The sequence below is a fragment of the Rhea americana genome, unplaced genomic scaffold, assembly GCF_003343005.1.
Source record: "Rhea americana isolate MKP2758 unplaced genomic scaffold, rheAme1 scaffold_426, whole genome shotgun sequence".
Lineage (NCBI taxonomy): Eukaryota > Metazoa > Chordata > Aves > Rheiformes > Rheidae > Rhea > Rhea americana.
The window spans coordinates 26,066-50,304 of record NW_028186564.1 but is presented as its reverse complement, the minus strand read 5'-3'; the positions used below and the strand labels follow the sequence as shown (position 1 = coordinate 50,304).

General features: G+C 43.2%; 1 protein-coding gene across 2 annotated transcripts in view; it reads left to right on the top strand.

The window, feature by feature from the left end:
• Window positions 1-20,272, top strand: part of DGKD (diacylglycerol kinase delta) — a 43,296-nt gene extending 23,024 nt beyond the window's left edge. The window contains exons 9-29 of one of the 2 annotated variants that reach the window (XM_085315286.1): window positions 1,274-1,382; window positions 2,107-2,246; window positions 2,961-3,045; window positions 3,636-3,730; window positions 3,831-3,930; window positions 4,082-4,355; window positions 6,185-6,349; window positions 7,137-7,265; window positions 8,393-8,489; window positions 9,408-9,518; window positions 10,327-10,423; window positions 11,184-11,291; window positions 11,876-11,989; window positions 12,379-12,513; window positions 15,407-15,558; window positions 16,333-16,444; window positions 16,611-16,703; window positions 17,018-17,137; window positions 17,480-17,597; window positions 18,872-19,002; window positions 20,146-20,272. In XM_085315286.1, coding sequence (XP_085171412.1) covers window positions 1,274-1,382; window positions 2,107-2,246; window positions 2,961-3,045; window positions 3,636-3,730; window positions 3,831-3,930; window positions 4,082-4,355; window positions 6,185-6,349; window positions 7,137-7,265; window positions 8,393-8,489; window positions 9,408-9,518; window positions 10,327-10,423; window positions 11,184-11,291; window positions 11,876-11,989; window positions 12,379-12,513; window positions 15,407-15,558; window positions 16,333-16,444; window positions 16,611-16,703; window positions 17,018-17,137; window positions 17,480-17,597; window positions 18,872-19,002; window positions 20,146-20,235 — 2,575 coding nt within the window. In that variant the 3' untranslated portion in view covers window positions 20,236-20,272. Of the gene's footprint in view, window positions 1-1,273; window positions 1,383-2,106; window positions 2,247-2,960; window positions 3,046-3,635; window positions 3,731-3,830; window positions 3,931-4,081; window positions 4,356-6,184; window positions 6,350-7,136; window positions 7,266-8,392; window positions 8,490-9,407; window positions 9,519-10,326; window positions 10,424-11,183; window positions 11,292-11,875; window positions 11,990-12,378; window positions 12,514-15,406; window positions 15,559-16,332; window positions 16,445-16,610; window positions 16,704-17,017; window positions 17,138-17,479; window positions 17,598-18,871; window positions 19,003-20,145 lie in introns of those variants that run through there. The other variant, XM_085315287.1, reaches the window with a different exon arrangement.
• Window positions 20,273-24,239: the final 3,967 nt, after the last annotated feature.

Sequence of the window (24,239 nt, the reverse complement as noted above, 5' to 3'; positions counted from 1 at the left end):
ATAATAAGCGCCAGCATAAGTTGAATCTTCTTAATTTTTTAGATATGACTCAAATGTAAGACCAAGATCTACAGGTGTAGAGCCCTAGTTCTGGGAGTGCCGACTCCTTCACCAGTGACCATTAAGGTTTGCTGAAGTTACTTCTTGCCATAGTGCATTGCAAAATGCTGGCCTTTAAAACTGCAGCATGCTATCCAAACGATGTGTTTGGCTAATGAATAATTTACAGAAAACTTTAAATATTTTTCCTTTTGCCCTCCCCATTTGGACTGACTGTAGAGACGAATTTTGCTTTAAACTAGGCGAAGAGAAAGAATTACTTTCTCTCACTTTAGTAGTGAACACTTCTAAAGTAGCTCTTTCTGTTTGTTCGTTTTACAAAGTAAATGATGATACAGGGTAGAGGCTGCTTCTTAAGTTTGTCTTCTAAACTTGTGCCAGTCAAATTTTATCATAAGACGTCATTGTTTCTTTCCTGTGTCAACAATGCTTGAAGAAATGTGATTTTTGTATGTTACAGCAAATATTGTTTAGATAATAAAAAACCAAACATGAATAACCAAAATAAAAGCAGGCAGTAAGGAGCAGGTTTCAAACAGCTTTAAGAAGAGGTTACTTTTACATTCAGTATTCAGTAAAGAGTGAATAGAGGAAATCACACTTGTCTGGCTGGTGAGTTCTTTGCCTGCCTGCAGGTCAGACAAGGCGCCAGAGCACTGATTTATGCTGCCTTCCAAGAAGAGCCTCATGCTTGTGAGGTTTTGTATCCTCTTACAGTTGTCTGCTTACTGAATGTCTGCATAAAGTTCTCGCTATTCAAGTTTTGCTTTAATTGGTGTGGCTTTGTATGCGGCGCAGTGACATCAGAGCACTCCAAATGGTGACAAATAACTAGTGTTCAGCGGAACACAGCAAATCTGCAAAAAGGAATTGATTCAGTGGATGATCAGCCATCACATGCTTGTTTCCTCTTCTGTTCAGACAAAAGTGCCCTGCTTTAGAAGGGGCGTATGTCTGGGATATATTTCTATAGTGAACAGCCATTGTGATTTGCATAGCAGTATTTGTAATTCCTTATTTCTAATCATAAATTTGAATTCACGTGTAATCTGACATTAGCCTGTATTCACTGCAAAATCAGATCTTAGTTTAAGCAAATCTGCTATGTTTATAAACTAGATTAGAATTGTTTACCTTTCCTTTCTTAAAAAGCTGATTGTTCTTCTCTCTCTCTCTCTCTTTTTTTTTTTTTTTTCCTTTCACCTCTCTGTAGTTTACGCTTATTCCAGAAGTTTGACACTTTCCGGATTCTAGTTTGCGGTGGGGATGGAAGTGTTGGCTGGGTTCTCTCCGAAATTGATAGCCTCAATCTTCACAAGCAGGTACTGTCCAATGAGCTTGGCTGGATATAAGATTGAAGTAACGTAAACAGCAGAGTTTGAGGAGGACTCTGATCCTACAGATGTAGTTTGCCCAGGACTGAAGCTGCTGAAAGCTTACCAGTGATTTTCTGCAAGAAGCAGGACTGGACTGGTTATCTCTGTCTCCTGTGCTCTTCCACAACTCCCTCATAGGAGTCTCAGCAGGGACTTGCACTAGGAAAGGACCACAATTAGAAAGCCAGGATTCCACAAGGATGGTGCTCCTAATCTATTCCCTTAAATTCTCGTGTTGTTTTTCCTGAGTCCTGCAATAGCTAGAAACTTTATTGGAGTAAAGGTATCATACAGTGTTTAATTTGTTTCCATTTTGTCCTGGAGCTGGCTATGCTAACTTTACAGAAAAGACAACAGCTCCACCTGATGGCTAAATGATACATTGAAGTCATACCATCCCTAGAAAGAGTTATTTTTAGCAAGGTGCTCAAGGGGGTAGCTGCAATACATACACTCCTCACTCAGTGAACAACCGAAAAGCGGGGGGAACGTCTCTCTTGTGTGCTCTTCTGACTGTTTTCCCCATCCAGTTGCTTTCTTCTCATCCTGACACTAGTTAGGTTTCAATGGCTGGTCTTTGTAAGGAATCGATCATGTTACTTTTGGCTGTTTGCAGCTTGTGTTTTCCCATTTAAGCATGAATTTTGTTTTCCTTTTCTGTGTGATGCAGTGCCAGCTGGGTGTGCTGCCCCTGGGAACAGGAAATGACCTTGCTCGTGTGTTAGGCTGGGGATCTGCTTGTGATGATGACACCCAGCTCCCACAGATCCTGGAGAAGCTGGAGAGAGCCAGTACCAAAATGCTGGATAGGTGAATAACCATTACTAACATCCTTCCATGTTCAAGAATTGTTGAAAATTGTCTTCAAGGAGAATTAAGTGGTGCTTGATTCTGCCCACCTAACTGGACTTCTTACTAGATCAAGTTATTGTTTTTCTTTGATAATCCTCTGTCACCTTTTATCAACAAAAGGCAGTCTTGCATTCTCTGTCGCTTCTGCGAAATAGTAATGAATGAAGAGTTTGAATGAAACTGTCACTCTGATGTCCAGCATGTTCTCTTGTGCTCCAGAGTTCTTGTCAGTTGAGTTTGGCATTCTTACAGTTGTGATTTTTTTTTTTTCTTTTTAAGCTAAATTTTCTCATGATGAGTTTGAAGTAATTTATTTTGAGGATGGCTTAGAAAAGAGATATAGAAGAAGGAATGGGCATCTTTACCACTATTATTTTTATAGTCTGTATATCTTTATACATTTAAAATGTTTCTTGTCTTTAGAGCTACCTCTTGGCAACTGTCATGTTAGATCAAGTAATGTCCATAATATTTCTATGAGAGAAGGAAGGGGGACAAACAGAGAAGATCCTGGTGCTATAGGATGCTTGTTCATAGTGTCATTCCACCCTGTTCTGCAGTTTCCATACATCGCTAAAGTGTAGTTTGCTTTGCTTGAGATTTTATGTCCTTTGAATAAAGGAGGATGTCATCTGCCCTGTAGTAACAGCTGTGATGCCTCCCTTTCAACAGGTGGAGTATCATGGTGTATGAAACAAAACTCCCTCGCCAGGCCTCCACCTCTACAGTCACTGAAGATTTCAGTGAGGATTCAGAGGTACCTAGCAGGATGCAGAGGGCAGGGAACTGGGTGTACACCTTCAGAAAGGACAAGAAAAAGGCTGTGGTTGGGTTCAAATAGAATGTGCCTGAGCCATTATTTGGATGTGATAGGAGCTGCAAAGATCCTAGGACTTTAAGTCATTGAAGTGTTATAGAGAAGACTAGAAGTGAGATTACCAAGGCTGACAACTGTAAAGGGGATGAGAGGAAGATGCTTTTGAACAGGACAGAGAGGAAGATAGATGTAACAGGAAAGTGATTGAATTTTCTCTGCTAACATGACATCATTGTTGCTGAAACTGTGGAAAGCTGTGTAGTAGTCATAGGAACCCTAAAAGCCCAGTGTTTTAGATCTGTAGTTGATCAAACTCTAAGAGCTGAACTGGTGATGATTCCTAGGTTCAAAATTGGTTTCTTCATTAGATTCAGGTCTTCAGTGAGTAACTAAACCCTGAATCACAGAACTTTTCTAGACCAGAAAGAGTCTATAGAGTGATAGACTCTCCCTGGGCAGCCAAGGATACATAGCATATGTTGTAATCTGGGGAAGCAGCATTCCAGTGATTTGTTCCTGAATGTCACCAGGTGCAGAAGATTCTCTTCTATGAAGACTCTGTGGCTGCTCATTTGTCTAAAATTTTGACTTCTGACCAACACTCAGTGGTCATCTCCTCAGCTAAGTGAGTACTTACAGGAGAACCACTATAAATGAAAGCTACGTTGTGAAAGTCCTGAGACGGATCCTTGCATGACTTTGTTTTCCCTGCTGCCTTTGTCTAGGGTGCTTTGTGAGACAGTGAAGGATTTTGTGGCTCGAGTAGGCAAGGCCTATGAGAAAGCAACAGAAAGCTCGGAGGAATCAGAGGTCATGGCCAGGAAGGTAAATTGAAGAGATTGTATGTCTTTCTACATTTGAAGTGGAAAAACTGCTCTGTTTTCAGAGAACTAGGAGAGCAGCAGTTCAGCAAGCACTGAAAGAATGAACTACCCAGCTCCACTGTTAGTTTTATTCAACCTTCTTTGCTTTGTAGTGCTCTGTCCTGAAGGAGAAGCTGGACTCCCTGTTGAAGACACTGAATGATGAATCTCAAGCATCTTCATCTCTGCCAAACCCTCCTCCTACCATTGCAGAGGAAACAGAAGATGGTGATGGGTCAGGCAGTGCTTGTGATTCTTCTAGTGATCGGTCCGTGGGATCATCATGTACTGCACGGCCCCAGATATTTCGTCCCCGGGAACAGCTCATGTTGAGAGCCAACAGCCTGAAAAAAGCCATCCGTCAAATTATAGAGCATGCAGAAAAAGGTAACCTGTTAGAAGTCCTACTTGTGCTTTATCTCAGAAGGAACTAGGATTCTTTATAAAACAACAGCTTTCCTGAGTTAGAGGGAAGTTATTCAGTAAGCCTGGATATCTAGTTCAGTATCATCTCTGCCAAGCCCACCTGTCTGAAACATTGCTTCATGTCCGAGCCTGAAGTTCAAGGTATGTTCCCCCACATAGGGCTGGTTTAGGAAGTTACTACCCTCCTACACTCTGTTCATTTCTTTTTCCTGTCTGTCCCCACCCATACCACAATTGTGTCAGCACAACTGTTTGTGTGGCCTTGGTGTAAAACAGATCTGAAAATACTTTGGGAAGAAAGTATTTTAAGTATTTTAACTTGGATTGTTTCAGAAATCTCTTTATAGTGCAGCCCAACAAAACAGCGCAGTGGTGCAACTGAAAGGGCAATGAACTACAGCACAGAGGCGGGAGAAAGCAGGAACTTTTTAAACTAGCTTAGTTGCTGGGAAAATATTTATAATACTGCATTTTGATGCAAATCAGTTCTGTTCCTGCATTAACTTTCTAGGTAGGTGACCCCCTTTTCCACATCTTAGCCCTTCTTATCTCCCTCTAGCCACTCACACCCATCACTTAGTATTTAATTTCCTTCAAAAGGCATCAGTCTCCCACATGCTAGTCATTAACTCAGTGTGGTTTAACGTATATCAAAGGAATGATTTGACAGCATATTACTTGAGATAAAAGTGCTGAAGTCAGAGATGTGACATCAGTGCACACCCAAGTACGCACTATGAAGAACAATTATGTAATAAGACTGTTACTTGGATTTCCAGAACTGCAATATTGTGTGTCTTGAAGGTGAAGTTGTGAGATGATGTGAGCAGAGCTAATGGATTGTTGCTGATGAAGGAGAGGTCCTGACCTCACTGCTGGCCCCACTTTGCTGCTCCTTACCTTTTACTGGTTTTAGTGCTTGTTGGAGTCTGTCAGGAGCCTGATCGATTTGCGTAATTCAGCAAGAAGAGTTTAGTTTATGCTGGATCAGTGGTTGGATTGCTTTGTGGATACTTTTGATGAACTCCAGAGTCCTCATGAGGGTGGGGTCATCCCCCTTCAGTAACAGTGAGCTGGTAGATCAGCTCAGGGCTGCTCACAGAACTGTACTGTGTGAGGGGCTGCCAAGGGAGGAAGGCCTGTTTCTTACATGGAGATGAAGTTTTGATTTCTTTAGGTAACATGCTGACATTTGATTCTTGGGCTAACTCCAGTCACATTTCGAATGTATTTGTTTAAGTTCTCCAAATGACTTTTCTTCTTCCAAAGTATGTAATCTGACTCTTTCTTTTGTATTGTTTTTTATCAACTGCTTTTTTTCCCTCCTGATTATTTGTGTCTAAGTGCCCCTTTGCAAATGACTTATCCTTTGTCCCAGTACAGATCAAGCAAACAGAAATCCAGTTTAATTTATCCTTTAATGTCCATTTGATTAGAATTTCTGGCAATGCCTAAAGGCAAATAAATGGAAGGCCATCACCTGTAGCACAGTTCACGTGTCAGCCTAAGTACCACTAATATTAAAGTTGGGCACTTTTACTCAGAGCCTCACTGCTAAAGATGTCCGCAGAGAGAACTGGGGACTAAACCAGCCTCATTCCAAAAGTTCTCCAGAGCAGAGTGTAGCTGAGATAAATGGCATAGGAAAGCTTTTAGTTATTCCCATTCCCATTCGTTGTTATAAAGAGTCAGGGCCTTTAGAGTCCCATCCTATCTTTACTTACGTCAGTGGAAAATGTTTCTTGCTGCCAGAACTGTGAAGCACTAACCTGTTTTCCCTCTCGTTACAGCTGTGGATGAGCAGAATGCCCAGACCCAGGAGCAAGAGGGCTTCATCCTTAGTCTGTCAGCTTCTGAAGAGGGTAAGGAGCTGAGGAATGAGGACAAAATCTCCCTGCAGTCATCATCGCACAGCAGCAGCTATGGAGTGTCCAAAGGGAGGAGCCAGCGGAAAGGTACCGCTCTAGGGCTGCCACCATGCAGATCTCTCCAAACAGCGACTCTATTTGTGGTAGAAATGTGGGGGAGGTGTTACATGCATTAACTTCCAAGTTCTGTTTTTCTCTAATTTTTGGATGACTGTTTTTAGCTTTGAATATTATGTCCTACACGTTTTTGGGGCTCAAGCCTGTGCATCATACAGCCAGTTTTTCATATCTCTGACGGCTGATCTGTGATCTTAGCGTGTGGAACTTGAGATTCTGAGATTTTCTCATACTTTAGCCAGTAATCTGGGTTTCTTGGCTTTCAGTGCTTTGACAAGGATGGTCTTGAGTATTTTTCTTGTCATCGTGACATTTCCCTGTAAGCTCCTTGCCATCCGTTGCAGATAACAGAGAAGGAAAGACAGTTTGCTTTAATAACTGTGTTAAGTGAGTAATTTGTTAAGAGATCCCTGATCACTGCAAGTGTATTTGGAACTTAGCTGAGTATGAACTGGGAGCCAAATAGCCTGTCTGCTGTGCTGCTGACACCAGCTTTTTCTCATCTCCATTTCTAGTATTTGTATATGACATTTCTGTGCCTCCAATTTGTGAGCTTTTCTGACTGCACTGGTTGCACATATGCCACATCTCTAACTCTTAATGACTGCTTCTGTCAGCTCTTTGTTTTATAGTGGCTAGAGTGTTTTGTTGTTGAGTGATTCCTAACCCAGTCTTGCTGCTTGGGTTGTGCTGTTATGTGCTGGTCTGAGTCGCACGCTATGTTTGTCAATAGCAATGTTTGTGTTGTATTTTACAGTGTCCAAGTCTCCTTGCGAAAGACTAATAAACAAAGGAAGTTTGTCGCTGGGCAGCTCTGCATCTCTTCCTCCCCAGACAGGAAACCGGGACAACTTGCCAATGCTGAACACAAAGATCCTCTACCCAAGTGAGTGTAACACCCACCATTTCCCCGTCAAGCAGCCAACTGGACTATGGGTGACAACAGCAGTCAAGTCCTCAAGTCTCTGTACAAAGACATGATCTGGTTCTGTCTGATGTCCTTTTGTGCAGGGTCCGATTGGAAAGAAATCGCTTGAAAGATAACTTTTCACTAGGACTGAACAGTGGAGACTTGGAGGGAATGGTAGTAGTTTCCAAGCTGTAGCTGAGACCTAGACACAGATTTTTATTAATGCAGGGCAGTGACAGAATTTAGATATCAATTACAAGAAGATACTGAGCTCAAAGTAACCTTGAGAAGCCTGATAGGATGCTGGGCTGCTGAGAGAGGTTTCTGAAGAGCGGCAGCAGCAGTCCGTTTGTGTGAAGGCTGAGGTCACTTGGGCTGCATGAACGTGGAAGAGTTCCCATTTCATGCATTGTCCTTAGAGGCCTTTCCCTGTCAGTGTGGTGCTGTCCATCCCCCTCTTCCCCACCCTCCCATGTTACTTATTTAAATTGTTCCTTACAGGAACAAGTGGTTTCCTACTTCTCTGAAGAAGTTAATGTTTGTGGGCTGCCAGCTAATAATCTAAGAAGCAGAAGGCAATAATTCTTGAGCAGCATGGAGTACAACTTTACACCCGCTCCTCTCCTCTGTTGCTTGGTGAACTAAGAGCGTTGCATGATCTCAGCCTGAAACAGAATAGCTATGGTAGGGAATGCAGTCCTGTTTCCCAGCCACAGGTGTCTGTACAACTGAGCCACTGGCCTTAGGTGATATCCTGTCACTCAGAAACCCTGCAGGAAACCCCAGTAACTTTTCCTTGTTGAGGGTGCTAAGACTTCTGGAGTGGAAGAAAGCACTTACTGCTTGATTCCTTTCCAATAAATAAATAAATAAGGATATTTTTCCTTTCAATATAATTAAAAATAAAGATTTTATTGATTTTATTTCAAATTAGGATCTGACCTCCTTTAAGAGTCAGCCCTAAGACTGACATTTGGCATTTATTTTTGGTTGTTGATTTGGACAGTGAAAGACGGGGTAATGCCTCCTTGTCTCTGAGATTGAAATTACCTGTTTTCTGCTATCTGTTATCACACTCTTTCCCATTGTCACTTTTCCCACAGATATCCGTGCTGGCATGTCTGGGTCTTTGCCTGGGAGCTCTGTCATCAGCCGGTTATTGATTCATGCTGATCCCTTTAACTCTGAGCCTGAAAATCTGTGAGTATGAGCAGGGTGCTGAAGGGAGTGATTGTTTCCAAATGAACCTCAGCATCAGTATGTTGTGCTGCGAAGCGGATTTGTTTGGAGAGCTAGATAAGGGACTGCAGCAGCCCAGAGATACATAAATGAATTCTCCTACACTGGGTGCCAGTGAGGATCAGATTATATAGTTAAACATACAGTGAGGCGTCTGATTCATTGTAGAGGATTTTTAGGCTTTTGGTGGCAGAATGAAATCCAGGTCAGTCTTCTCCATACACTTAGAGATAACTCCAGTTTCCAGTTAGTGGGTGATAGCTTGTGGCACAATCAGCAACCTGCAGCACAAAAGGTAAAGAAAGCTCATGGGCAGACCACAGAAGGGGAGATGGTTGGAAAATACGATGTAAACTCTTTCTCAAAACATTTGTGTCAAACTGTTTAACAGTGAAAACTCGGTGATACTGACTGAAGTGATTTTTATGGGGTTTAGTGCTACTGACATGAGTAGTTAACATTTTTGAGCTGATTTGTCAGGTTCTCTCTAGGTAGCATGTTACATACACATTGCAAATATTTTGTGAGACCTTTTTCATAACCCCAGTGACCAGAAAGATAGCTTTCTGTAAACTAAGTCTAGGCTTCAGGAAATATTTCTGTGGCAACGGGAGAATTCCTCTACAAATCTTGTAGCTGTGAAGTGTTAGGGACAGAGGCCACAAGCCAGGCATCTCTGCTGAATAGATACTTCTTTTAAAGTGCTCCTTGCAGGCTTTAGCTAGTTGTCAGCTGTGCTTCTTTGATCTTGTTGGCATTCAGCCTTTTTGTTCAAGTTTTTCTGCAAGGTAATTACAGGGTGGCCAAAGGGGGCATGTGAGGTGTATACTAAGCGGTATGTAAACTTAGGAACGGGAGTCTGTTCTTTTTGTTTGGCAGTGAATGTTACACAGAGAAATGTGTCATGAATAATTACTTTGGAATTGGATTGGATGCGAAGATTTCTTTGGACTTCAACAACAAACGTGATGAGCATCCAGAGAAATGCAGGTGGGTTTATGGCTTTGGCTTGCTTGACTGCTGTCAGAAATGACTGAAACCAGTTTACCTTTTTGTGCTGTTTTGAAGCTGATTGTGTGAAATTGTGCTGGACAGACATATCATCAATCTTGTCTCTATAATCGTCCTTCAGGGAGGCTTGAAATCATGATGAGGATAAATTCTCTCATGATGAAATAAATTCTGATTTACTGATTCAGTATGCTGTGTGGAGAGTGTAAGAGCTTTAATAGCTACACCAGTGTGGATTCAGTATGTTGGTTCTATTTGCTTCATGATCTCACTCAGGTTTTTCTCTTGTGCCTGCTATTTAGCTACAAGAGAATCACATCTCAACTCTCTGAATGCCACGGAAGCTGATTTCATCCTTAATCCTAACTTATTATGAACCACCACATCAGTCACATAGTTTTTGGCCCTTTGAATAGCTGGGCAACTGCAGGATCCTTTGTATAGCCTGGGTCGAAAACTTCGCTGTACTTCTGCAAGTATTTCAAAATACAGTTGATGTTCTGGTGTGTGAGACTGATCAGTTCTGTGCTGGGGGAATCTGGATGTTTGTTAGTCAGTTGCCCTCAATTCCTATCTGACTTTTGTCCCGAGGGAAAATAATAGTTCTTTAGTACAAGGGATGACCATTTTGAGGGTTTGCTCCTTTTGGAAGGAAAGAAACTTTGTGTTGTAGGATTTAGGGACATACCTTTTCAAATGCTTTTTACCATGAGAAAGGTAAGTGCTTCCTGTGAGAAAGTAATTGCTTTATGCTGACTTTTTCTCTTGTTTTGTTTTGTCTCCTTAGAAGTCGTACTAAAAATATGATGTGGTACGGAGTATTAGGGACGAAGGAGCTGCTACACAGAACATATAAAAACCTGGAGCAGAAAGTCTTACTGGAGGTGAGAAATTTTAGCATGCCATTTTGTTGCTAAAAGTGGGATACCTAACTGCATTTCCTTCGGACACTTTGTCCTTGACCTGGTGATACTATTTTCTCACGTGAGGGTGTTTCCCTTGCCTGCAATATTATATCTCACCCTGAGCTAGCTAAAAGTGATGACTTCTGGTGCTGGAAGATGCTTGCGTTCTCAAAACATAAAGGAAGCTTCATTCTGTTAGAAAATATTAGCTATCTCAAACTCAGCATTCAGCATAGACAAGATTCTTATCTATGGTGTCTCATGAGAACTCAACATTTTAGACAGTAGGTGCAGTGGAAAGCTATTATTTTAACTACACTATAATGTGAATCAAACTGGAAAGGAAATATTCTTGTGTGGACAACCTACAGCATAAGCAGGCAGTTTGTGGGAGGAGACCCTTGTCACAGCAGATTGCACAGGTATTTCAGAAGTTTTATTTCTCTCTTCGAAGGAATAAAGCAAAAGGTGTTGCTGAACCTCTCACATGTGCCCTGTCGTTTTTTGGAGAAAGAAACAAGAGTATCTCTCTAAAACCCACCTTTACCAGAGATAAGATGGTTCATGAGATATGAATGGATGTATTCTTCTACTCTTTTACACCAAGAATAAACTGTAGATACCTGAATTAATATATTCACTAAATGGTGCAGGCTGTTTCTTGTTCTTAGAGCAAGTGCTGTGGCTGGAGAGACTCTCTCCTGCTGTGCTGAGAGTATTGTTGTCTTGTTTTGAACAGTGTGATGGGAGACCCATCCCTTTACCCAGTCTTCAGGGAATTGCTGTACTCAACATTCCCAGCTACGCAGGAGGCACAAACTTCTGGGGGGGTACCAAGGAAGATGATGTAAGTATTCTATAAAGCAATCCAGGAGTCATAGTCCCTAAGAGCTGTGCTTGGAAGAAGAGGGTTGGGGGCATGTCTGCATGCAATATCTCTGTGAAATGGATAGGATACTGAAAAGCCAGTCTTCAGCAGCTTCGTACCATGCAATCTGTAGTGATTCAGAAAGAAACCAGATGCTGTCCTGGGCATTTGGACCTCCAAGAAGTGCTTTAGATTGGCTTTCTGTCCCCAGAAAGCCTGAGAATAAAGCTCGTTGAAGGCAAAGGGAGTTAGATCCAGTCAAAAACATTTTCTTATTTGTCATGAAAGAATAAGTTCCTGCTTTCATGAGAATAAATATTCCCTTGTAGCCTCCAGGCTTTTTATTTGGATCATACTTTAGTTGCCATTGGAAGCACAGTGGGAATATCGAGGCTCCTTTTTCCCAGGTCGCTGAAAATCTTCACCTTCTAGCCTCTTTGTTAATTTTATGCAGAACGAATAGCACAAACGAAAGCTGAGGACCAAATCTCCACCCATAGGCATGAAAGGATACCTCTCTAAGAGCTGTATGTGAACTGAATTCTCTCTCTTGTATCTGGCAGACATTTACAGCTCCCTCTTTTGATGACAAGATTTTGGAGGTGGTAGCAGTGTTTGGTAGCATGCAGATGGCAGTGTCACGAGTGATAAACCTGCAGCATCACCGGATTGCACAGGTATCAGCTACTTTTGTGAGCCCTCCTTGCCTCCCCCATCTCCAGCTTGTGACATTTTTACTGGTTTCAGTTAGTAAAGCCCTCCGGTGTGCTCTCTTGTCCATGAAAGAGCATCCATCAGGGCTGAAAATGAGCACGTTCAGAAGCTCTTTGGGCATGGAATTGTTTGCTAGTGTTCACTGTCTTGAGAGTTAGTCCACAGCAACTTAAGTACAGATTGGGCCAGAAACTCATTAGCTGGTCCCTGCCATACGAAGATGAAGCCTACCCTGCCACTTAGGCACTTGTGGCTCTAGTACCAGGGGAAGTGCTTTGGTAAAAAAGAGAATAGCTCATGGGTTTGGAAAACCAACATTTTAGAGCTTCTCTAATGCAATCATTTCTTGCAGTGTCGGACTGTGAAGATAGCAATCCTGGGAGAAGAGGGGGTTCCTGTACAAGTGGATGGAGAAGCCTGGATCCAACCTCCAGGTTATATTTGGATTGTTCACAAGAACAGGGCACAAACACTGACACGAGACAGGGTAAGAGCAGCCTTAGATGCACTGTATGGTATACACAGGTGTTTTGTTATCATATATTCCCAGACAGTGTGGCAATGGCTGGATCTAGGTTACATGAAAGCTTATCTTTATGGAGGTAAAGAGTATATATTGCTGCACACCTCAAAACTTTTTGGAAAGAACATGATTAAATATGCCTTCACTGCTTGGGAAATAATAAAATTAAGATTGCTTTTGCGAGCTTACTTAGCTTCCTTTTCTAGGTGCTTTGTGATGCAGTGTTTCTTAACACGCTTGCATGCTGTTTTTCCCACAGGATGCCTGCCTTGCTGAGCACTACAGTTTGTCCAGATTCAGCTATTCAGTGCTTTAATTTCTCCTCATTGTTCAGTATGTGGCTTATACCTCATAGACCAAGCAAAGCAGTATCTCATGCCCTATTCAGCAGTGTGTTTCTGTCTGTTCTCATAACTTTCAAATGTACCAACACATAAGGAAGTGTTTTTGCCATTTTACTGTATTACTAAATGACAGGAAGCCAAAGGAAAGGATAGATGCCTTGCTGTGGCACAGACAGGCTTTATGGTTTCTCCTAATGCTGTACTCCTAACTGAATCAGCAGTTTGGCCAATAGCAATTCTTAATACTTTACAGCGTAACACTCCTTTATCCAGCCTCCAGAGCACACTGAAGTCCTACTGCCAAGGACTCACCTCCCATAAAACAGAAACAGAGAGAACAACAGAGAGGGGGGAAAAAAGGGAAAATAGCCTGATAGATTTAGACATAAGGCACGTTCCCTGGCAGGAAGTAGGAAATACAGTGGTATGAAAAAGCAAAGACTGGGGTTTACAAAGCCTTTGTCATGGTAGGACAAGGAAATACCCAAGACCCCATCATCTGGGGAAAGAACAGAGGGTATTGGTGTGTATGTTAAGCGGAAGAGGAGACAGGAATAATGAGCAGTCTTTCACATAGGAAAAAAAAATAGAGGGACAGAGAGTTGTTGCATTGTCATATTGCATCCTGGGGAGGTGACTGAAGGAGATGGCCCAGAGAGCCAGCATCAGTGGAACAGAGATCCTGCTGTGAACGTGGAGGGAGAAAAGAAGAGGCAGCCTGCCTGTGGGTACAAGTGGGAAGGGCAGAGGGACGCACAAGAGTTAGATATGGAAATCTGGGAGATGCAAAAGTCCCTAGTGAGTGCGCTGTGTGTACTGGGCCAGCCGAAGCTATGGCTGTGATTGTGCCTCTCTGCTCCTCTTTGCCTGCAAACCCTGTTCTGCAGGCAGGACATTACAAGGGAGGAGCAGGTTCCATTTTGGAGAGCAGCATTCAGCTGTCTTCAACACAGGCTTATCCTCATCTTTCCTGCTGTCCTTTTTAGTCATTACAGGACACACTTTCCTTTTCAGAACCAGTCTGTCCTATGCTGGAAATGAAGTGGGATCCTCTTTTTGAGCATGTGACCCTGTATCTTCTGTAACATTCTTCTGAAGTGGTTTTGAATATTTAGTTTCCTTAATTTAAGTTGGAAAAAACTCCAAATTCGCTCAAGTGGCTTCATCCGGACTACTAAAGGGTCATCAGCAAGGTTGAAATTGGTGGATAGCTTGTACAAAGCTGACAGTCGGTTTTTGTGCAGCAACAGGGGAAGTGATCTGCTTTACCACAGGGCTTCAGAAGACTTTTTCAGACTCAGAAGAATGATGTGTCCCCAGAACCCTGGGTTTTCCCCTGGGCAGTGCTGTTCTAGTATTCACTGGCTCTTCTGCTCCACTGCCCTTTGTCCTGCGCTCCTTACCTCGTCTATACTCATCTCATTTGACTTCCAGGCCACTACCATTCCTGCTCTCCCCATCACAACCAATCACCCTTCCTTTTACGGTGCACTGAGCATCGGTTTTTCCACAAACGCTCCACACACTTACTCATTGTCCTCATCATCTTCTCTGAATTCCTTTTCCTATTTCAGTTTCCCTCTCCCATAGCCGCTTCTCTTGTCTAGACTTCCCTCGTCACATTTCTTGCTCTCGTTGATCCTTCTCTCCTTGCCCTGAGGCTTTGTGTTTCTGTTCTCATTCTCACCATATCTAGTTTTGATCCTTATTGCATTCATCTGTGTCACTTCTTCGTGTACCACTTACTGATGCCAGCAGGAATATCAGTAAGGGTGCTGGTGGGGCAGGTCCCAGCTCTGAGTTTGGATGCTAGTCTGACCAAATTCTGGAGAAGGCCTCCTGGATAAGGAGAAATCTTGAACATTTTTAATTTCCAGCTCTGAAGATGTCGTGCAGAGAAGAGATGTGCAGTAATACAGTCTTCATTGTCCCCACCTTCCCCAAAAACTTGTAATATGCCAAAATGGCTGGATTTTTATGGAGTAACAAAAGGCATTTCTTGGACAAATGTCAGATTTAAGAGTTTTGGGGGTTAGGTTTAGCTCAGTTGGTTAGAGCGTGGTGCTAATAATGCCAAGGTCGCAGGTTAGATCCCTGTACAGGCCACTCGTCTGATGGTTAGACTAGATGATCTCCAGAGGTCCTTTCCAACCTTAGCAATTCTGTGATTCTATGATTTTGCTCCAAAGTGTAGACGTGCTACTGCTAGTCAAAGAAAAGGCTGTTGCCAATAATGAATTTGTGGATTTAGCTAGTCTGGCTCTTAGAAGTGGCCTAACCACTTTGACTAAAATTCGGCTTAAGCAAAAATTAATTCAAGGCAAGCATGTGGCATTGAAAGCTTCAGCCCAAGTGGCCGAAGTTAGCAGTTACAAGCAGCTGAACAGCCAGGTCTTGCAATGGGAAGTGTTGATACCCAGAGCCCTTCATGCTCTACAGGCGTAGGCACTTACGGCGTTATTTTTTCTAGGGGATTTACAAGGTATCTTAGAGTTTGCTTACTATGTTTTTAGGCATTTGAGAGCACCCTGAAATCCTGGGAGGACAAACAGAAGTGTGAGTTGTCCCGACCCTCCTCTTTCTCTCTGCAACCAGAGATCATGTCTGAAGAAGAGTCCACCCAGATCAACCGGTTTGGCCAGGCTGCAGGTGCTCTGATCCACAGGTGGGACTCAATTTCCTTTTTGTGGACAGAGCCCTCCTTTGATGCCTCAAGTTCTTGTCCTCCTCCCTGTTACTGGTGAAGTTTCTGCTGAGTCTTATCTACTGCAGTGTTGGTCACTGGAAGCAGCATTCTTTTGCTGTGCACTATCCCAGCTGCATGAAGACTGAAGTCAAACAAAATTTTTGGGTCATTCTGAACTAAAAGTAATAATTCTATGAGCAAATGTGGATCCTTTAATCTCTAAAGAACCTAATAGCTTTTAATATCAGTAATTTTTGTCAGGAGTGAAACAAAGTTCTCACTGGGAACTCAGATAACAAGTTAGGGATTTTTAACCGTGATGCCCAGCAGAGATTTCTGAAATCACTGTATGCTCGTCTACTCATCCTTTATTTGGGCATCTTGTTTCATGGTCTGGACCATAAGAGGAAATGTCCAGATTCACATCGAGGAAGCATTCATTAAACTGATGTGTGTGTAGCTGCCTTTCAGATTGCAGTGGTCATACTAAAGTTTCTAGGTCAAATTTTAAATGACCCCAAATCATGTGCAGAACTGAACATGCACCTGGAGTTGTACATGTGAGGTCTGCCCTGCTTTGCCTATGCATGCTCACTGTAGCAGGCAGAATTGGCCTGCTTTGCTGAAGGCTGTGCTCCTCCCATGCCGTATCCCTGCTCTTGTCACTCAGATGGGTATTAAGAGGAGATACACAGACAGAAAAGATCTCCCACCTTGAGCATATGCTGATGCAACCTGTAATTTTCTCTTTAGCATTCGGGAAATAGCACAATCCTATCAGGACATGGAACAGGAGCTTGCCCATGCTGTCAATGCCAGCTCCAAGTCTATGGACAAAGTCTACGCTAAATCCAAGTCTACAGAGGTACTTCACTCACTTGACATTTCCCATTTTGTTCTTGTGCCATAGCTCTTGGTTCTCCTTTCTGATTGACCAGAAGTAGGCCTTGCTTCTGTAAGACTTCTTCCTTTTTACTGCTCAGACCTCTGCATTTCCAGGCTTTATTTATGCATATGTTGCTTCCCCACAGGGTCTGAACTGCAGCCTTGTTGTAGAGATGGTGAATAATGTCAAAGCCCTGCATAATGAGACAGAGCTGCTGCTGGCAGGCAAGATGGCGCTGGTAAGAAGAACAAAGTAGGAGTAAAGCAGCCTCTTGCTTCCTCTCTTCTTCTACTGTGGCCTTGGCAAGCAACATCTTGCTGGTCTTGATCTTCTTTGTCTTCATAACAAGTCAATTTAAATGTTAATCTTCCAGGAATTAGGATGGTTAGGATGATGTTTAACCTGGTAATGTCTGGGCAGAGTGCCTGTCATGCACTTCCTTTTTAAAAGGAGGAGCTGCTTTGCTAGCTAGGAATTTCCAGGCAAAGGCCTGACTGTGTGTTCCACCATGCATCTTTTAACGCTGCTTTGTTTCCATTTCTGCAATTCCAGCAATTAGATCCTCCACAGAAGGAGCAGCTACAAGCAGCCCTAGCAGACATGGACCTCCAGCTGAGGAAGCTGGCAGACATCCCTTGGCTGTGGCAGCTCATGGAGCCCTGTGATGAGGAGGTGAGGAGGGACAAAGCTGTATTTCCCTAGCTGTTCTCTTTTTCACTAGTTGGCTATGAGTGTTTCACATCCTGTGAGTGTGCAGCAGATGTGAGAAAAATTTGTTAAGAAGGAAACTCGACTCCCTGGGGCTAAAGAAAGTAATTTCCTGCTAAGGTCCCTTGACTGACATGAAATCAACTTTCTCTCTCTATTTCCTTCCCCATCTTGATCAGAAAGAATATAGGATCTTTTTTCCTCTCTTACAAGATCATGGAGCTGAATTAGACAGTACTTTTTGCTCTTGGACTGTCACAGTGAATTTATGATTAGTGGCACGGTTTTTCCCTTGTGTTCCTACAGAACCAGATGCTGGATTATTCTAAACGCAGCCGCAGTGGCAAATTTCGGCTGGTGACCAAGTTTAAAAAGGAGAAGAACAACAAAAATAAGGAGGCTCATAGTATCATGGGATTGCCGGGTACCAAGTCTACTCATTCATGGTGTCTCTCGTCATCACACCAGTGTGGTCACACCACCACCCGTTCTCTTTCTGTCTGTCTGTTTCCTCTGGTGTTCTGTCAGTCTTCTCTGTCCCTTGCATCTACCTTTTCTCAGAGGTCTAGTCTGTCTTCTTCATAGGGCAAAGTAGCTTATTGCTCTGTTTTGTCTGAGTAATGATCCCCAGTACTAAGCAGATATTCCTAAGCAGAAACAGGAGGCAGCCTCTGAAGAATCCCATTTATATCTGGACATTTTCTGGAATATTTTAGGGGTGCTGAGTGAAGTGAATTTGAGGATTTCAACGTTTTAGACATCAAAATGACTGTGGAGCCCAAGTCCGCATAACTCCAATCTTTTCACTGCTTACTCTCTGTGATATGGTTAATGACATTTTTCTCATTGATTCACCCTCAGGCTTTAATCAAGTTTCATGTCTAATTGGCTGGGGATCAGCATCACCACAGGTGCACCCTGACCTTTAATCCTACTGGTCAGTAGATAAAAAAAAAATGGCCATGAATCAACAAATTGCCAGTGATATCAAGACATTCTCTCTCCAGTTGGGTTAGTTGATTTTTGGTTTATATTCTATTTATGAAGCCTTTCTACTTCTAAAATTCAGAAGTACTGGCTGTTCTGTGGGCTCCTGGGTCCTGTCCTCTGCCATGGAATTGCGGGTACGGTCTCTCCTGTCTTGACACATTGACGCTCACTTATTGCCTCCAAGAACTTGGGAACTTTATTTTTCTCTTATTTAGAGGCTATGCAGGAAGCTGGCACTCTTCCTCTCTCCCTAAAGCTTCCCTTAGACTTTAGGAGGAGAGGTTGCTATTTTGCTTACTGAGCACAGGTGTTTGTACATAATAGCAAACTAGCCCATGCTTGGTTCATAGTGATGTATTTTATAACTCTGTTTTGTAAGCAGAGGAATATCAGAGAATTTACTGTTAGACCTGGGGGTAAACTTTACAAAGCATGTATCCAAGCCCATCAAAACAAACATACTTACTCCCAGATTCACTGCAACTAGCCTCTGTTTAAGAGAATAACTCTAATCATAATCTGCCCTTCCTCCTTTGTTTGAAGTTGTAGGACGTGTTATCAGTCCTTGCCCTTGCCTTGATTTGAGGTTGTGGTACTGCTTGCCCTCCTTCTCTGGCACTGAGTGCTGATGGTGTTCTCATCTGTCTCGCTCTCTGGCTTCTGGGATTCTGGGTACTCAATGCACTCCTGCTTTTCCGTCTCTAACAGTTCACCTATGGGGAACGGAGGAGGTTGCGGCCTGGCTTGAGCATCTCAGTCTTTGTGAGTATAAGGATATCTTCATCCGGCATGACGTCCGGGGCTCTGAGCTCCTGCACCTCGAACGGAGGGACCTCAAGGTACTTTCATGATCAGCTCATCAGAAATAGCCAGCTGTGTCTGCATGACCTTCTGTGCTGAATGTGCTTGGAAATGGTCTGCCACTGTTCATTCTACATGCCTTGGCAAGATGAGTGGGTTCATTGCAGCCTCATTTTATTTTCTCACCATTTCATGTCACCTAATGTTTAATAGCAAGGAGGTAGAATAGCTAGTTCAGAGACTGACTCTCAGCTTAGCCGCAGGTTCCTGTACTTGTAATACAGTCCAGCACACAGACTGTAGCTAGTGCTCCTGAGAGGCTCCAACTTGAATGATGGAATGGAAGTTTTCAACTTCTCAGCTCCTGTACCATCTTTGGAGAAATGCAGTGTGCATCTTGTGTTGTAGTCATTGGACAAAAAGATCATTGCACTTCTTTGTTACAAGAAAAAACGGTCATGGTCTTAGATGAGGCCGTCAGATGGAGAGAATCTTTTGAAATAGTAACCATATAGCTCAGCTTTTCATCGCCTCATCAGGAGATGCTCTCTCTGCAGAGGAAGGTTAAAAATGGTGGTTCTTTGCATGTACAAGAACTTATGGTCATTCTGGTGATTTGCACGTAGTAGAAAGAGAAATATTTGGTCTCAGTGCGTGGCATTCATTGAATGACCCTTGGATCTTCATTTGTGACTTAGACCAGCTTCCTGTTCTGCATTTCACTGTAATCTGTGTAGCTGATTCCTCTGCATGCTATCCAGCTACAGCGTGTGTTTTGTTGCATGGTACCCAAGTGTTCACGTTCATTGATGTGACCAATGACAGACTGTGTTCTGCATGTGTTTGGCTACCAGCTTCAGTCCCTGTGATCTTTGTTCTTTCTGTTCTTGTGCTTTGGCCTTTACCAGTCAGAGCAATTTGCGTTTCTGGCTGACGGTCTGCAGTTGTTCCTTGCCATTACTTTGTACTTCCTCCTCATGTGACTGTTCATTGCTCTGTCATACTCTGATAGATTTTTGATACATGGTTTGAGGTTCCATATATAACCATCAGATTTATTATCTTTCTGATTGGTTCCTCTTCTCTTTGTAACTAGGTGACTAGTTTGTAACTACTGCTTGGTGACTTGGAAATTATTTTCCCCCCTTTCTCCTAAGGTAAGATTTTCTATTTTCTTGCAGGATCTGGGTGTGACCAAAGTGGGTCACATGAAGCGGATACTGCACGGGATCAAGGAGCTGAGCCGGAATACTCCTGCCAGCGAGGTTTAGCCTCTGTTTTCACAGCCTGTGTCTACCATTCCCCCTAACTGCACAGCAGTCACAGTCTGCTCACAGAGCAGATGTGCCCACAATTGTGTCTACTGAACAGCCAAACTAGCTGTTCAGAGTTCATATCAACTAAGCGTGGTGCTACCTTTTTTTCCTGTGGGGTACAGCTGCATCCAGTGAGAGGCACCTTCTCTGCACACCCATGGAGCCTCCTGGAGAACTCACTTGTTTGAAGAACCACGTCCTTGTGTGTGGGAAGTTCTGGTTCCAGTGACAGTGCAGGACTCCTGAGAATTGCAACACAGCTACCTTTACTGGATAATTTCATCACAGTAAAATTATTCAGTGCAAAAGATATATTGGCCAGTCTTAGTTCGGGAGCATCTGGCAGTCTTTTCAGACCCCAAACTTTCCCACTCATCTGTGTGTCACGCCTGTATCTTAGAGCATTTAAATGGGACAAAGATTGTCCTTGTGTCTTACCGTAATCCTCTCCTTAATGCACCTGTGATTGCATGTGATTGCATCAGAAATTCAAAGCCAGTGCAGACCTCCTCTTGCCGTTGAATACCCAGTGGTTCTCACTCACTTATGCCTTGCAACAAACAATGCATGTGGTTAAAATAGCCTTTTGCACCAGCATGCCGTCTTCCGCTGGGCCTGGCTCTCCCCTCTTTCAGCCAGTGGCAATGGTACAACCTCTAGGTTTTCAGGCATTACAAACAATTGTTCAGAAATTCTTGATGATAAGAAAGGACAAAATTCTGGAGAGCCAAAAGGTTACAGGAAATCAGCTCTGACATTCCCCCTTTTGAATTCATCTTCAGGAGACCACGTGAAAGGGAGAGGAACATTACCTAGCTGTTTGGGCCATACAAGAAGTGTAAAGTAATGAAATGAGATACAGAACAACTCTCTCTGCCTTGATGGAGGGATGCAGCATGACTGGCAATGGCCAGGAGTGGCTTACTGTCCGTTTTGTGCCGTCATCATGGACATAGACAACAGGGCTGTTGCTGTGCTTCAACTTGTAGTGCATAAAATTACTTTTGGGACAAATGATACAATCTGTCCATGTTACTGCATCTTTTCACCTGTATTGGTTCTTGCTGCTTTTCTCTCTTGCCCTTCTTTCTCTTGCTGCCTTGCTCCTTTACTCCAAGGTGGATGCCAAAAAATCAGGGTGCCTCAGTCATCCTGGGTTGGACTCCATGAGAGACATCAAGCTCTTGGGGAATGTCAGGGCTTCTGCAAGAGCACTGAGGGAAGGAGGATTGTTAGAGCAAATGAGCATCATGATGAAAACTGGTGTATGTTGGTAAATAGCTTTTGGTGCCACCAACAGTGGAGTGTGGAAAAATCAGTGCCTCCGAATCAGAGTTCCTAGATGGCCTTCAAATTTCCACTGTATTGCCTGACTCGAGTTGGGTGACTGTTAAAGCCCAAAGACCAGCAAATACATAATTACGTTGCCATATTTATCATTGCAGAGGGAGTTCAAGAGCTTTCAGTGCTGTAAAACTTGGAGAGACAGCAGGAGTGTTTAATTACTTTGTAGTTTTGTATGTATTTATTTTTTTATGACTGTTATACAGTGGCATTTGTCTGGCTGCACATGCAGACAAAGAAATGGCCGTGTATACAGTGGCATAGAAGTTAGTTTCTTGAAGACATCTTTTTTCTCTTTTATTTGAAAGGATTTTACCAAGTTGACATCAGCTCTGTAGTATAAAAACAGTCAAGGTATTTTGTGTAAAAACTTCTCTGCTTTTGAAGATTATGGGGGCTTGTTTCATCCTTGGCAAACTCTCTTGCATCCTTGAAGATTCCTCCAAGGATTATTCTGGTTCTCCCTATCTGTTTTTAACTAGTTGCCATTCATTTATGCCTGTCTTCTTAGCCTAACAACTGTCAGGGTTTGCTCATGAGAAGTTGACAGAAGACTAATGTGTTTGATTTGTCTAGCAAATATTCTGGTATAAATACTGTGGGGAGTGAGCAAGAAAAATGTTCAGCTTTGCCCCAAGTTTGTTCCTTCTTATCTATACCTTAGCGACTGCTTTTGTAGCCGTATTTGTTTTTCTTTACCAGTGCAGACCCCCCTCTCTGTGTTGGGTTCGTGGAGGATTAAGCAAGTAAGAATCATAGACAGAGAGTATTTTCCCATATATTTGTTGAGATGCTGATCAGCGTCTGCTTGAGAATGAGGAGAAACCTCTGCTAAGGAGAGCTCCAGGCCATAGCCACCCTCGCTGGGGACAAGGAGCTGCTTCCTGACTGAGGAGCGTGTGCGGGTAGGGTGCACGTGTGTGTCCACCCGGCAGCATGAGGCTGGGGACAGCTCTGGAGAAGGGGCGAGATCGGTGTGTGATCCTTTACACTGCAAAGGAAACACCGTTCTTGCTGCGATGCTTCTCCCAGGAACCTCATGACTAAACGTGCAAAACCAATATGCACTTACCTTGCTTGCTTATTCCTGAGGAATTTAATTCTTGCCTTGTTAGAAACAGCTCCTCTCTTGGAGCTCTTCTGACTCCAGGGGGCAGGGGAATCCAAAGAGCTCTTACATTCAGATGTTCCTTAATCCATGCCATATCTGAGGACTGAAGGTCATTAGCCATCTGCTATAGGTGATGATTTCTGCACAGATCAATCTTTGTTTCTTTTATGATCTGCCTTGTTGCTGTGTTCAGATCCTTTCTTCTGTGTGTGCACATTTTATCAAAACATTCATAGCCAGTATATCTATCACTTACCGAAGGCGAGAGGGGAAAGTTCTACCCTCTTTTAAGAGCTAGAAAGTGGGATCTATATTTAACCTGAGTGCCTTTGAATCTATGAAGGTTTATAGCTTAAAGGGTCATAGCTCTGTGTGTCTCACTGGAAAGAATACAGATTTCTGTTGCACAGATTTTATTTTTGTCAAATGTCAGAGCTATCTGCAAAGTAGGGAGCCAGGTTAAGCTTCTGGCTACGTTACTCTGGGTTGCACTTCTGATAGCTCGTTGTGGGAGAGACGCAAGAAAACTAATTGGACAGTAAAAAGTCTTTTGCTGCTTTGCCAAAAAAATGGAGACTCTCCTGCAGTCTCAGGTAAGACACCAGCTTGAGAGAAGCTAGAACTGCACACATTGTGTACGTGTTTGGTCTTTCAAAATACGCTACTCCTGTGAAGGCCTAGGGCCACCTTCTGTTTAATCACCCTTGGCAGCGATTTGGAAGAAGCGGGGCAGATTTCTGCAGTGAGCTGGGCGTACAGTTTCCTCTGCTAGGAATAGTTTTCAGTATGTTATCCTCCACTCTGGCCCTACTCTGGAAATTCGCCTTTAATGGCAGATTGCGGGCAGTAGCTTACCCCGTGTTAGGCTGGTTTGGTTCGGCGGGGTGGCACGTGCTGGAGGCAAGAGGGAGGCTGGCTGCGGCCCGGGCCGGCCCCCCACAGCGGAGGGGAGCTGTGCCGCTCAGCGCGCAACGTCGTGCCGGGCCGCGGGGGAGCCGGGTGCCGCGCAGCCCCAGCCCTGCCGAGGCCTCCAGCACCCCTCCGGGAACTGCTTCTGCAGCCAAGTCGTACGGAAAGCTCTGCTCCTTGTTTTAGTATTATTTAAAGCTGTGCATACTATCTATGTGATTTTGGAAAAAAGGACTGTTTACACTAAATATTTTGTATCTTAAGATGTGTGTACTGTAAAAAGAAAAAAGGAAAGGATGAAAAATGATGTTTTTCTACAGCTGTCAGCAGCAACTGCATGTCTGTATCGTCGTCCACCAACTGTTGTTCCTCAGGGGTGTCCCCGCCATTCCTGTGATCCTGTCAAAAGCATAGGGAAGCATTTGAATCCCTGTACAGTCTTGGGAAGAAGGTTTTGTGCCTTAAAAATGGGACCTGCTTCCCTCCTATTTATTATGTTAATTTATACAGTGATTACCATGGAAATGTCTCTTGTATTTTTTGTACATAGTTTACTGTTAATTGTTGTAAATACATTTTTCTTGTATATAAAGTA